Source organism: Myotis nattereri, assembly GCF_964212035.1.
Source record: "Myotis nattereri genome assembly, chromosome: 5".
NCBI lineage: Eukaryota > Metazoa > Chordata > Mammalia > Chiroptera > Vespertilionidae > Myotis > Myotis nattereri.
In genome coordinates, this window is record NC_138080.1 from 55022310 (window position 1) to 55034465 (window position 12156).

Sequence of the window (12156 nt, forward strand, 5' to 3'; positions counted from 1 at the left end):
TTGTTTACTTATCATTTTCTACTGATGTTTTAAAGAATTGCTGAACATGTGTTTTTTATCCAGAGCTGAATGTTCTGTTCTGATGAATATAAAACATACTTCACTTTGTAAGTATACATTAGAAGTCTTAGAAAGACTTAATCTTTGACTCTGTTACTAAATTTCATCTGTCAAAGGAGATAATTTTAAAACACTAATATTCGGTAATAGCGAGTCATGTTTCTTAGAAAGATGCATTCAGGATTAAGATGAAATTCTGCTGTATAACTTGAATGTCATTGTCATGCATATTGCCTATATATTTTTTGTCTATGTCTGTGTACCTCAGTTGAATTCAGCATGTTTATTTCACATTAAGGGGATATTCAACCCCATCAACTAATTTATTCATGCAGATTTCCTTATAATGAGGTTGTAATATGTTTTAAGCATATATGCTCACTGTTTTACTTAATTTTGTGCTTATTTAATGATGTCTTTTATACTATTTCTTTATCTTCAGCATTTCTCTTGGAAAAATCCTATTTTAAATTCATGTTCATTTTTTAAATTCCCTTATGGAAAAAAAAATTTCTTATGGAGAATAAGCTGAACTTTGTAGCCTGGTATTCAGGCTTTCCACACTTTGACCCTACCTATGTCTCCAACTTATTTCCTACTTTGTTTATGTGGTCCTCTCTAAACCAATGAAATACTTCTTCATTGATCACTGGACACAATCATACGCATGTTTTAATGATCACTGTACCTCTTTTAAAATATTCCCCTTGTCAGAACTCTTCTAGTTTTTCCCCTCTGATTACTTATCATTGAGTTTAAATAATTTTTCAGTCATTCAGTCAACATATTTTTACTGATTCGCTGTGTCAGATTCAGTATTTAAGGCTTTGGAGGTGTGTAGTGGTGAACAAGATATGTAAAGTCCTCAGTCTCATGGAGCCTTCAATTTAGAGGGAGATATAAGCAAACAATTGCAATACAGTTTGACGAGTATTGTATTAGAGAAATACAATGTATTATGTTCTTTTCCCTAAGGCTTACTCTGACCATTCCAACTTTTAGACATCATTTTCTTTTTTGAATTTCTAGAGTGCCATTTGTTCCTATAACTAATTTCCTCTTAATGAATATACTCTTTCACTCTTTCTTAGCAATTTAAATGTGATCTGTAAGGGAGAAGACCCTAACAGATCCACATTCCAGACCCTACCATAGTTTCCCTCAAAGAGTAAAAACTAAATAAATGTGGGGTTTTTTGTGATAATGATATGTTACATTACCCTTTGTATCGACCCAAGGCTTAAGTAAAATATTTTAGCAGGAACTCCTTAAAAGTTTTATTTTTTTTAATAAAAGCAACACATTCTATTTGTATTTTTGCCCATACTTAGTTCTTTTTACCATTTTGTTTCCTAGAAATAATTATCATTGAATACATTGGTAGTTTTTTATCATTGAAATATATATAAATTCACAACCACCAGTTCAGGTATATAAGACATGTTCCAATTTGAATTTAAGTCTTTTTCAAAGTATCTATATAGAAATTCATTCCACAGCATTAAAGGAGTAGGGCAGGAGCCTCTTTTTTCCAAGACAAATGAGATTTGGACGTATGTGGTCCGCATCTTACTTCCTTTCTGTCATATCCTCACTCTCTAAGGCACAGGTTTTTTTGGAAGACAACTCTGCTAATATACCAAGCTTGGATTAAGAAATATTTGCTGATGCCAAAAATCCTGGGACCAAGGGACTAGCTTCCCTTATGTATACACTCATATGGTCACCACATATATTTCAACAGTTTGTTTTCCATGCAAGGGTTCTTGACTGAAGGGAAGAAGAGGAACAGAAATCCAGTACTCCACTTACCAACCTGAGTTCCCTTGGGGCTGCATTAGCCCAGAAGGCTTGCCTTTTTCTAGTTCATACAGAGACCCCAAATGAGCAAGTAGTGACCCCCATCACAACTCTGCATCCCCTGGGTTCCAGCCTAACTTAATCCTTCTCCTTTTGTTCAGGCTGAAAGAAAGCTGATTGCAGATTTGCCTCCCTAATCTTGGGGATATCTTCTCTCTCTTCTTTGGCTTCTGTCTTTTTAAAAACACTAACCTTAACACTGCTTGTCCTGGACACCTTACATAATCTGCTTGTTTAGAATTTCACAAAAGAGAAAAAGAGGGTGTCTTCAGGTGTATGTGGTACCTAGAAAATTGAGTTTAAATATCATTTTTCAGTCATTCAGTCAACAGATTTTACTGATTCGCTGTGTCTCTTCTTCCCTTCCCTCTGCTCTGGACCATGCAGAAGTTCTGATTCCTCTATTGAAATGGGTGGATATGGGGGTCAGAGGTCATACTAAGAGGCCAAAACAAATATTAATGAATTTCAAGTGAAATGTTAAGCTTAATTTTTAATTAATAAGATTTAAAATTTTTAAACATATTTTGCAAAATTTATAGGATATCTTCAGTAGGAAACCTCAAATAAAATCTGTGGTAATTATGGAAATTGATGAGTTACTATTTCCCTCCTTTCATGTTAGAAATTATATAACTGAAAAGTTAACATGATCCACTAAGACTTAAAAGTGCTTTTCTTCATATCATCTGTGAAAATTTTCTTATTTGTTTTATGTCTGTATTTGCTCCATTTAATTTCTAGTTAAGTAAACTTAAATTTAGTATGCCAAGAAGCACAACCTCCTCCATTTGTTAGTGTTTGGGGGTGGGGATGGGATTAGTGGGTATTATTGAAATGGGAAGAATAAGTAATTCATTAAGCCAAAATACTGCTTTTGTTTTTTAATACACAAGGTAGGCATAGTCATCTTTCTTATTGTAGAAGTAGCTCAAGTAATAGGGAATAAAAAATAAGACATTTTGGTACGTTTGTCTAAGTTGAAATATATTGAATGCATACTTGAGCAAATTATTAATAGTTATAAAGTGGCTTACCTTCATATTTGAATAAATAATTATAGCATATTTTAAAATTTCTTCCTGGTTTGATGAATTTTATTAAATAATAAATGCTATATGTGTAGTATATATACATGTTACATGTATGTACTATATTTTTTTCAGGAGAACGTCTGTGTGTCATGAGAGAATGAAAAGTTTATGTTTGCTTTTTAAAATAACTTAGAATAAAGGTCAAACACATTTTAAATGATTAGCATTGTGGATACTGTAGAATCCATGTCATTTGCTGATTAAGAACATAGGTTTTACAGATACACAAGTCTTAATCTAAGTTCTAAATATGTCATAAAACAGCTGTGTAAATTTGAGCACAATTACTTAACCTCTTTGACCCTTAATTCATTTTTAAAATGGAGATCATACCTTACTTTGTATAGTTATTGTGAAGATTAAATGTAGTAAGTTTTATTGAGTTTATTTTAGTACCTGACCCATCTCATGCAACAAATGTTAGCTCAAACAAGTTGGCTATAGCTTTCCGTTGCATAAAATAACACTCATATGCCTCTCCTCCTTTTGTCAATTAGACTTGCATGTATCATTTTTGGAGTTGAGAATCTTAAAATTTGGGGGTGGCTATTTTATCTTTTCATTTATGGTGAAATTTTAACAGGGTTCTTACTTTTTAAAAATTGCTTAGTTTAAATGTTTTTAAGTCCAATGACCAGGTGGTTGTCAGGCATTTGGAGGACAAGCTCATTTCTACCATGCTTAGTTAATTACTGTGCTTGTAAACAAAGGATGTACAACTCACAGTCAAACAACATTTCACATGGGTGATGGAGGTGATAATAGCTTAATTCCTGCTGAATCTTTTTCCTTTGCTCTGGCAAGTTCATACTGACCTTGTCCTAAATCTGATGACCTCTCTATTTTACTCAACTGTTTGGAAAGCCTGGCCTGCCATAGCTAGCCCTGAGGGGTATCTGAAAGACCACTGAGTCACTGACCCATGTCAGGACTGGATTTCAAGTCTGATCTATAGGACCTCAGAACTAGTTATACATGGGGCTTATTAAAAACCCAACTGGCTTCATTTCTCTGCTTATTAAATATCCTATTAAACTCATATTTAGTTTAGCCAGTTTCTTATGTAGGTCATTTTCTAGACTAATTATAAATTTTGATTTTTTAAAACCAGTATTAGTGCCTTAAAACTAAATCTGAATGTCTTGAAATATGAGCAGAATATACTGTTAAAACATAAAAGTGTAATAAATACCTTACTAGTTAATGAAGGGATCAAGGCAGTGGCAAAAATTCCATATTTCTCAAAATATCTAGTTTAAGTTGTTATTGACATAGTGTGTTAATCTCTATCTTGTCAAACCTCAAATATTAATTACTCAAATATTGGTATTTAAGAATTTTGAGGTTATTTGTCCTGAAGGAAAGCATAGAACCAATCAGTAAGATGTTACTTAAATTTGGTTTCTACACTAATAGAAACTTTGTGATAGGGCTGTAGTATGAAAAGAGAAAAACATTTATTTTGTTTTCCTTCACAATAGGAAGTAACTAGGCCCTTTTATGAATATCTAGTCAGTATTCTGTAATGTATAATAAGACATTGTCTTTTATTTTATATAGGAGTTGATCCCTGAATTTTATTATCTCCCTGAGATGTTTGTCAACTTCAATGATTATAATCTTGGAGTGATGGATGATGGAACAGTAGTGTCTGATGTTGAACTTCCTCCTTGGGCCAAAACCTCAGAAGAATTTGTTCGCATAAACAGATTGGTAAGATAATAATCATCTACTCTGTCTGTCATTAGGCTTTCTTTTCTCAAAGTATCTTTCATGTGTTGGTATAATCATTAACCCTTGATCTTCTGGACGAAACTGGAGATGATGGAATAACTGAGAGTGACATAATAGTTCATGAATCTTCATATAAACTTGATAAAATTTTATTGACGTGAAAGGTATAATGGTTTTCTTTTATTGTCTTATACAGAATTTAGGTTACTTTTATATGTATGTGATAATTCAAAATTATAAGCCTACGTTGTAAGTTAAACTGCTTTTTCCCATGTGGATTTCTTGTACCAGCAGAACATAATTCTGTGTTCAGTTTAGGAGGCCATTGCACATTTTTTTTTTAATTTTTTTTTCTTTTTTTTTTCACATTTTGATAAGGGGAATGATATTCAAATTATATCCTGTCTCTGTCTTTTGAAGAAATTCTTCATGTAATATTTAGAATATAAATGCTTAAGAGCACAGTAATTATTGTGCTTATAAACAATTCCTTAGAATCTTCTCTAGTGGACTCTAATGTCCTATCATATGGGTTAGCTGTTTTTAAAAAAAGTAATACGACTTTTCCTCTTTGCTTTAATTTTCATAAAAGTTTAGAAGCAGGGAGCTTTAAACTTAGTGTTTAAAAGTAATATTTTATACTCCATATTAAATATGAAATCTAAATTACACTTAAACAAGGAAAATTATTGCATTCTAGTTTTCTAGGTGGCATTTCTTACTTTTTATGCCAACAATTATATTTTAATCCTATCTTCCAGATCCCAATTGTAATCTCATTCTTCCTGAAATTTCACGTGGTACATATATACTGAGAGCTATGCAGTGGGAGTGAAAAGAATATAGGCTTTGAAGTTAGACCAGTTTTCTTAATCCTGAATAAATCACTTTGCTGATTATGGGATCTTGGGGAATTTAATCTTTCTGAGCCTTGGTTTCTTCATTTATAATTTGGAAATTATGATTATAAAATTGTAATTGTTTGTGTAAAATATCTAAAATAGTCTCTGGCTTATAGTAGACACTCAGAAAATAGTACGGAATATTATTCTATTACAGTCTTTTTTTTTTTTTCCTTAAAATTTTTTCTATCACAGTGTTAAGGTACATGTTGCATTATACTTCCACCTCACGCACTTTTGAAAATTCTCATTAAATTATTAAAATGACAGCAAAAGACAAAGCTGAGCTCTGAAAGATATTAAAGGAGAAGTCAGATTTTAAATGTGGCAGTTGTCTATAGTTGTGTGATTTTGTTTCCCAGAGCACATAGAAGTCAATAGAAGGTATAGTCATTTTACAATTTTGTGTGTGTGTGTGTGTGTGTGTGTGTGATTGCCCTTTTAAAACACATTTATTGAGGCATAATTTACATACCATAAAATTCTCCTTTTTAAAAGTACACAAATTCATTTAGTTTTAGTAAATTTATACAGTTGTGTAACCAGCTTTAGAACACTTGTATCACTTCACAGGGTTTCCTTGTACCAGTTTGTAGTCTGTCTCTGCTCCCACTCCTTGTCCCAGGCAACCACTGATTCTGTCTCTATAGTTTTGCTTTTTCTAGAAATTTTATATAAATGGAATCAGGCAATATGTTGTCTTTTTGTGCCTGGCTTCTGTCACTTAGCATGATGTTTTTGAGATTCATCCATGTTGCTGCATATATCGGTAGTTAATTTTATTGTATTGCTGCATGGCATTTTATTGTAAAGGTACAATAGATTTTGTTTACCTGTTTACCAGTTTGTGGACATTGTGTTTTGTCCAGTTTGAGGCTATTATGAATATCTGTATATGTCTTAAAGTGGACATCTGTTTTCATTTCTCTTCTATTCCTAGGAGTTTAATTGCTGGGTCATATGATAAGAACATGTTTACCATTTTGCATTCCCACCAACAATGTGTGAACTTCCAGTTTTCCATATCCTTGCCAAGACTTGGTATTGTCGGTCTTATTTATTTTAGCCATTCTAGTAGACATCTCACTGTGATTTTAATTTTTTATTCCCGAATGACTAATGATGTTGAACCTTTTTACCGGCTTATTTTCTACTCACATATGTTCTGTGAACATCTTTTGCCTATTTTTCAATTGAACTCTTTGTCTTTTTATTATTTAATTTTAAGAGATCTTTATTCTCCAGAAAAGCCCTTTATTCAACATATCTTTTCTAAATACTTTTTTTCCTCATCTGTGGCTTATCTTTTTCATTTTTCATTGGTTCCCTTGGAATTGCCAATTAAAATCATGTTTTTACCATAGATAGGTATAAAATAACATTTATGTAATATTTGAAAAGTATAAATAATCATCTCCAATCTGGAATAAATTTTTAAGAAAATAATTAAAATCATATTATTTCGTGATTGAAATGTTTTTTTTCTCAAATATGGTTTATGCTTGTAAGTCTCAAGGATGTCAGCTCTCTATTAATCATAACCATAGTTAGTATCATTTATAGTACAAAAAAGTTTGTTAGTGTGTTCACTTTGCTGTAAAAGAGGTCTAAGAGGCAGAGACATTGAATTAATTGCATTAAAAGCTTTTCAACAATATTTTGACAGTTAAGAAAATGTAATTGTATAGATTGAGGTAAGCCATTCTCCTGGCAGTACTTTTCATCTTTACTCTCAGAAGAACCAGATTTATTTGAGACTCGTTTCTTAAAGGCATCAGAAAAAGAAAAGAAGGGGCAACTTACCACATTGTTTTCCAGTCATATTTTGTATTGCCTGCCCCTGATTTAAACTTAGACATGACTGTGAAATTATCTACAAAATAGTATTTTACAATGCTAACTGCATAGTTATTATAACCTATTAAGTCCTTAAACATTTCTCCCAATGATTCCTCTTCCTATAAGTGTTACAAATGTCTTCATAGTTTAGGCTCTGAATAAGCATACATTCTTAGCAGAGTATATTTTTAAAAATCACTGCAAATTAAATGCAAATATAGTTCAGAGTTGAATATTTACATCTCTGATCATTTTAATCCATAATTAGGAAGGATACTTGATTTTACTTACATGTGTCTTTATGGAAGAATTTAATCATTCATTCAAAAAATATTTATTATACACCTATCATGAACAAAGCTTTCCTACAGCACAGTCCATATTGTTTCATTTCATAATTTCCTGTTAACTTCATATAAGTGACTGAATTATCAGTATGGTATTTTATGTATCTGTTAGCATGTTATCACATAAGGGTTTTATCCCCTCCTCCTTTTGGTTTACCTCTTCAAGTCCACAGATTTTATGCAATGATTGTAGCTCATGAAATGCATACTACTTTGATCTGTGACCTTTTTGTGGTGCTAATCGGGTTCCTGATATCATTATACCTTACTCATTAATCATATTTCCTGCAGCCCGTCAGGCAGCCAGACAGCACAAGTCCCTGTTTTCAGCCCTCTGTTGGCAGGTTTCTGCTTTTCCAGATTATTACAGACGATACTTTGGCTTCTCGTAGCCAGAGCCACATCAAGCTGTGTGTTACAATTAAAGTCAGATGGTCCTCAGGTTGAACAGGGATATAGTGTTGCAGCTGTCTCTCTTCCTGGAACAAACCAGCACCAAGAACAGATGATCTATAGGACAGTGAATAATAACAGATTGTACAGTACTCTGCTGGTAGCAGGGGATCACAGAATTAATTAACCGACAGACTCATTTTAAGATATCCAGCACATTTTTTTAAAGTATTTGGTTGCCCAAATATTAATTCAAGGGGATAGGACATTTTTAGGAACATGATTTCCGTGGTGGACTGGTAATGCTACATTTTCTGTTTGTGTTAGAAGGCCATACCTGCTGTCTTATCTGGCCGTTTTAATCCTCGGAGCTTCCTGTAAATAATGCAGATCTAAACGCAGGATTGGCAGATTGCTAAAGTGTTGGATTTATGCACAGAAGATAATATCCTGTGTATTTTAGAAGGGAAACCCACCTAGGTCTGACTAGTCTTTTGGTAAATAAATTATCTTTTCTTTGTTCTGAAGAGTTGGAATCTCGGTAAACTCAAAGTAGTCTTTACATCCCAAAGATTGGTCTGTGTTACTTAATATTATCTGGACAAAAAATCAATTTATTTTTATTCTGCTTCAGAAATGTAAATGAGAAATAGGCTTTCATACTTTCAAATAATATAAAAATGTATGCGTTCAGACCGATCATCATATATCTCTTACAATATAATGTTGATACTATGAACCTATATTATGGAGTGAGAGACAAAGAAAATCATACTCTGAGCAGAAAGATAGGTCTGTTTATAAAAGTTGATGAAATGGAGCATTTTACTTTAGCTGAAGGATATATAGTTTATTTAAATTTTAATAAAGGAAACTCATTCATTTAACAGGTATTGACTGAGTGTCTATGAGACAGACTGTATCACTCCTCTTCTGGAGGTTTCTTCCTCTTTGATAGCTTAGGCTGTTGACATAGAAAACTTCTCAGTGCTCAAGGGTGGCATGAATCTAATGAAGGCGTCTATTGATGAATTGACCCAAGTCTGCTAGTTAGAATCACATTTGCTTTTGTAGCTTTTGTCTTCCCTACCATTTCATGAGTAGTCACTTTCTTGAGGAGGTAAAGAAAAATAAAATGAGTATGTTATCTCTTTTCCAGATGATATATGGATAAACTAAAAGCAATGATTTTTTAAAATCTTTTTGTCTGAGAGAAAACAAAAATTTTCAGATTTTGTTTTCTCTACCATCCTTGTTTTTCCTATCTATTACTAAATATAAATCTGTTCACAGATCTTATATCTGAATGAACTGGGTCAATTTTTTCTAACCTTTTCATTTGAATAGAAAATTTACAATTCTCAAGTGATGACAGCATAGTTGATACAAAGAACCTCATGTTGATCAAAAAGTGCTGTAGGTGCCTATAGCAAGACCGAAAGTTTGAGATGGCTACGTTTGTAATGATGTAGCATTAGATTTTTGTAGTGGCATATTATGTTCCAAATTACAGTGGTTAGAAACACTGTAAAGTTGAGAGGTTTGATTGAAATTTGAAAGGGGTTGTACTTTTTTTTTACCTTTATTCACATCCTTGTTTCCATTTCCTGGGTAAATGGCATTTAAAAGCATGTTTCTTAAGAGAGCTGTCTAGGATAGATATGGCCTCTTCCAACAAGACAATGCGCCATGCCACGGTGCTTGTATTGTGCAGGAGTGGTTTCAAGAACATGAGGGAGACTTTACCTTGCTTAGGTGGCCCCCACAATCACCACATCTCAATCCAATTGAACATTTGTGGGACGAAGGTAAAAGAGCCATCAGGCAGTTGGTTCCACAACCATCAAATCTCACAGAACTGGACAGTGCTATTCATCAAGCATGGTGTCAGATTCCTCGCATCACCTTTCACATCTCGTGGAGTCAATGCCAAGAAGAATTACCACAGTATTGAAGGCAAAAGGTGGTCCGACGAAGTACTGATGGGGTGCTCATAATAATCTGGCCACTCAGTGTGTATCTATTTGCTGGAAGCTAACATGCTTTTTTTTTCCATATTGCTCCTTTTCCAGTTGCCTTTTCCTTTTCCACATTGATAATGATGTGGCCAAGAGTGTATATAGCCATGGTAGCTTCAGTTGGTACTAATTATTCTCTACTGTGGACTTATCACTCCCTCTGCCCTCCCCACTCCTTGCAGTGATTGGATCTAAATCCCTGGAGAATGGGGGCACATTTGTACAAAGTTTGAAAAAATTCTTAAATTACTATTGTTTGGTTTGCTTTTAGTCCTGACATGTAATTTACTGAGAGATTCGTAGTTCAGAAAGGACATCTAAATAAGTGGGGTGTCCCATGTTGATAGGTTCTTAATTCTCTACAAATTTATTTATAAATTCAAAATAAAAACCAGTTCAAGTTCCAGCAGGTTTGTTTTTGTTTTGTTGGAATATGAAAAAATAATATAAATGAGCAAAGGAACAGGAACAGATTTCAGAGGGATTCTTAATATAGATCAAGAATTATTATAAAGCTGCAGTAATTAGGGAAAATTAGGAGAAATAGACTAACTGAGGTGAGCAGAGACCCCACAAACAGACCCAGACATATGAATAAACTTCATCTCTTGTAGAGCTGATATTTCAGATCTGTGGGGAAAGGCATGACTTTTCAATTTAGGTGCTGAGGTAAATAATAATTGTATTCATTTCCTAGGGTTGTCATAACAAGGCAGCACAAACTGGGTGGCTTAATCAACAGAGACACTTAACTGTCTCCCAGTTCTGGAGGCTGAAAGGCTGAAATCAGAGTTCAGCAGGGTTATTCCTTCTGAGGCCTCTGAAGGAAGAGCCTGTCTAGGCTGTTTGCATCTGGCACCTGTCTTCTCCCTTGTCTCTTCACATCCTCCTCTCTGTGACCTGTTTGTGTCCACATTTCCCCTTTTTTTTAAGGATACTGGTCATAGTGGATGAGGATCACACTCTACTCCAGTATGACCTCATCTTAAAATAAGTAATGACATATGTAATTATCCTATTTCCAAATCAGGTCATATAATGTGTTACTTGCAAGTTAAGATTTCAACATTTGAATTTCGGGGACACAGTTTAACCCATAACAACAAATATCAATAAAGAAAAAAAATGAAAGTAGAACCTTTTTTATGCCACAAACAATAATTAAAGTATACTAAAGCTTTAAATATAAGAGGAAAACTTTTAGAAGATAATGCAGGGGAATTTCTTTGTGATCTTGAAATAGAGAACAGTTGTCCAACCAGGAAACAAAAAGTGAAATATGATTATTACATTAATTGATTTTGGGATGGTAGACTAATCTTATATTTTCTTAAATGTATCACACTTGGATGTTATACATTCTCTTGATGTGTATTTTTGTTTGTTAATATTTTATTGAGAAATTATTGCTCTTGAGGATTTTTCATCTATGATAAGGAGTTAATATTGATATGGGTTTTCTTGTGATATCTTTGTCTGACTTTAATATCAGGATAATATTTGTCTCATACGATGCGATGTAGTAAAGTGTTCCCACTTCCTCTACTCTTTGAAAGACTTTGTGAAAGATTAGTATTATTTCTTCTTTAAATATTTGGTCAGATTCACCACTGAAGCCATCCGGACATGGAATTTCCTTTGTGGGAAGATTTTAAATTACCAATCAATTCTTTAGTTGTTGTACGTTTATTCATATTTTATTTTTTCTGTCATTAGAATCAGTAATTTGGAATTTATTTATTTAAATATTCTAACTTATTGGTATACAAGTTATTCATTATATGCCCTCAATCACTTTAATTTCTCTAAGGTTGTTAGTGATGTTACCTTATTCATCCTGATTTTTGGTAATTGGGGTCATCTTGTTTTTCTTGGTTATTCTTGCTAAAGGTTTGTCAGTTTTGCTGAT

General features: G+C 33.2%; 1 protein-coding gene across 5 annotated transcripts in view; it reads left to right on the forward strand.

The window, feature by feature from the left end:
- Positions 1-12156, forward strand: part of LRBA (LPS responsive beige-like anchor protein) — a gene marked incomplete at its 5' end in the record, with an annotated part of 554145 nt that overhangs the window by 431172 nt on the left and 110817 nt on the right. For all 5 annotated transcript variants that reach the window (XM_081090942.1, XM_081090941.1, XM_081090943.1 and 2 more), the window contains one exon: positions 4575-4727. In XM_081090942.1, the coding sequence (XP_080947068.1) occupies positions 4575-4727 (153 nt within the window). The remainder of the gene's footprint in view (positions 1-4574; positions 4728-12156) is intronic.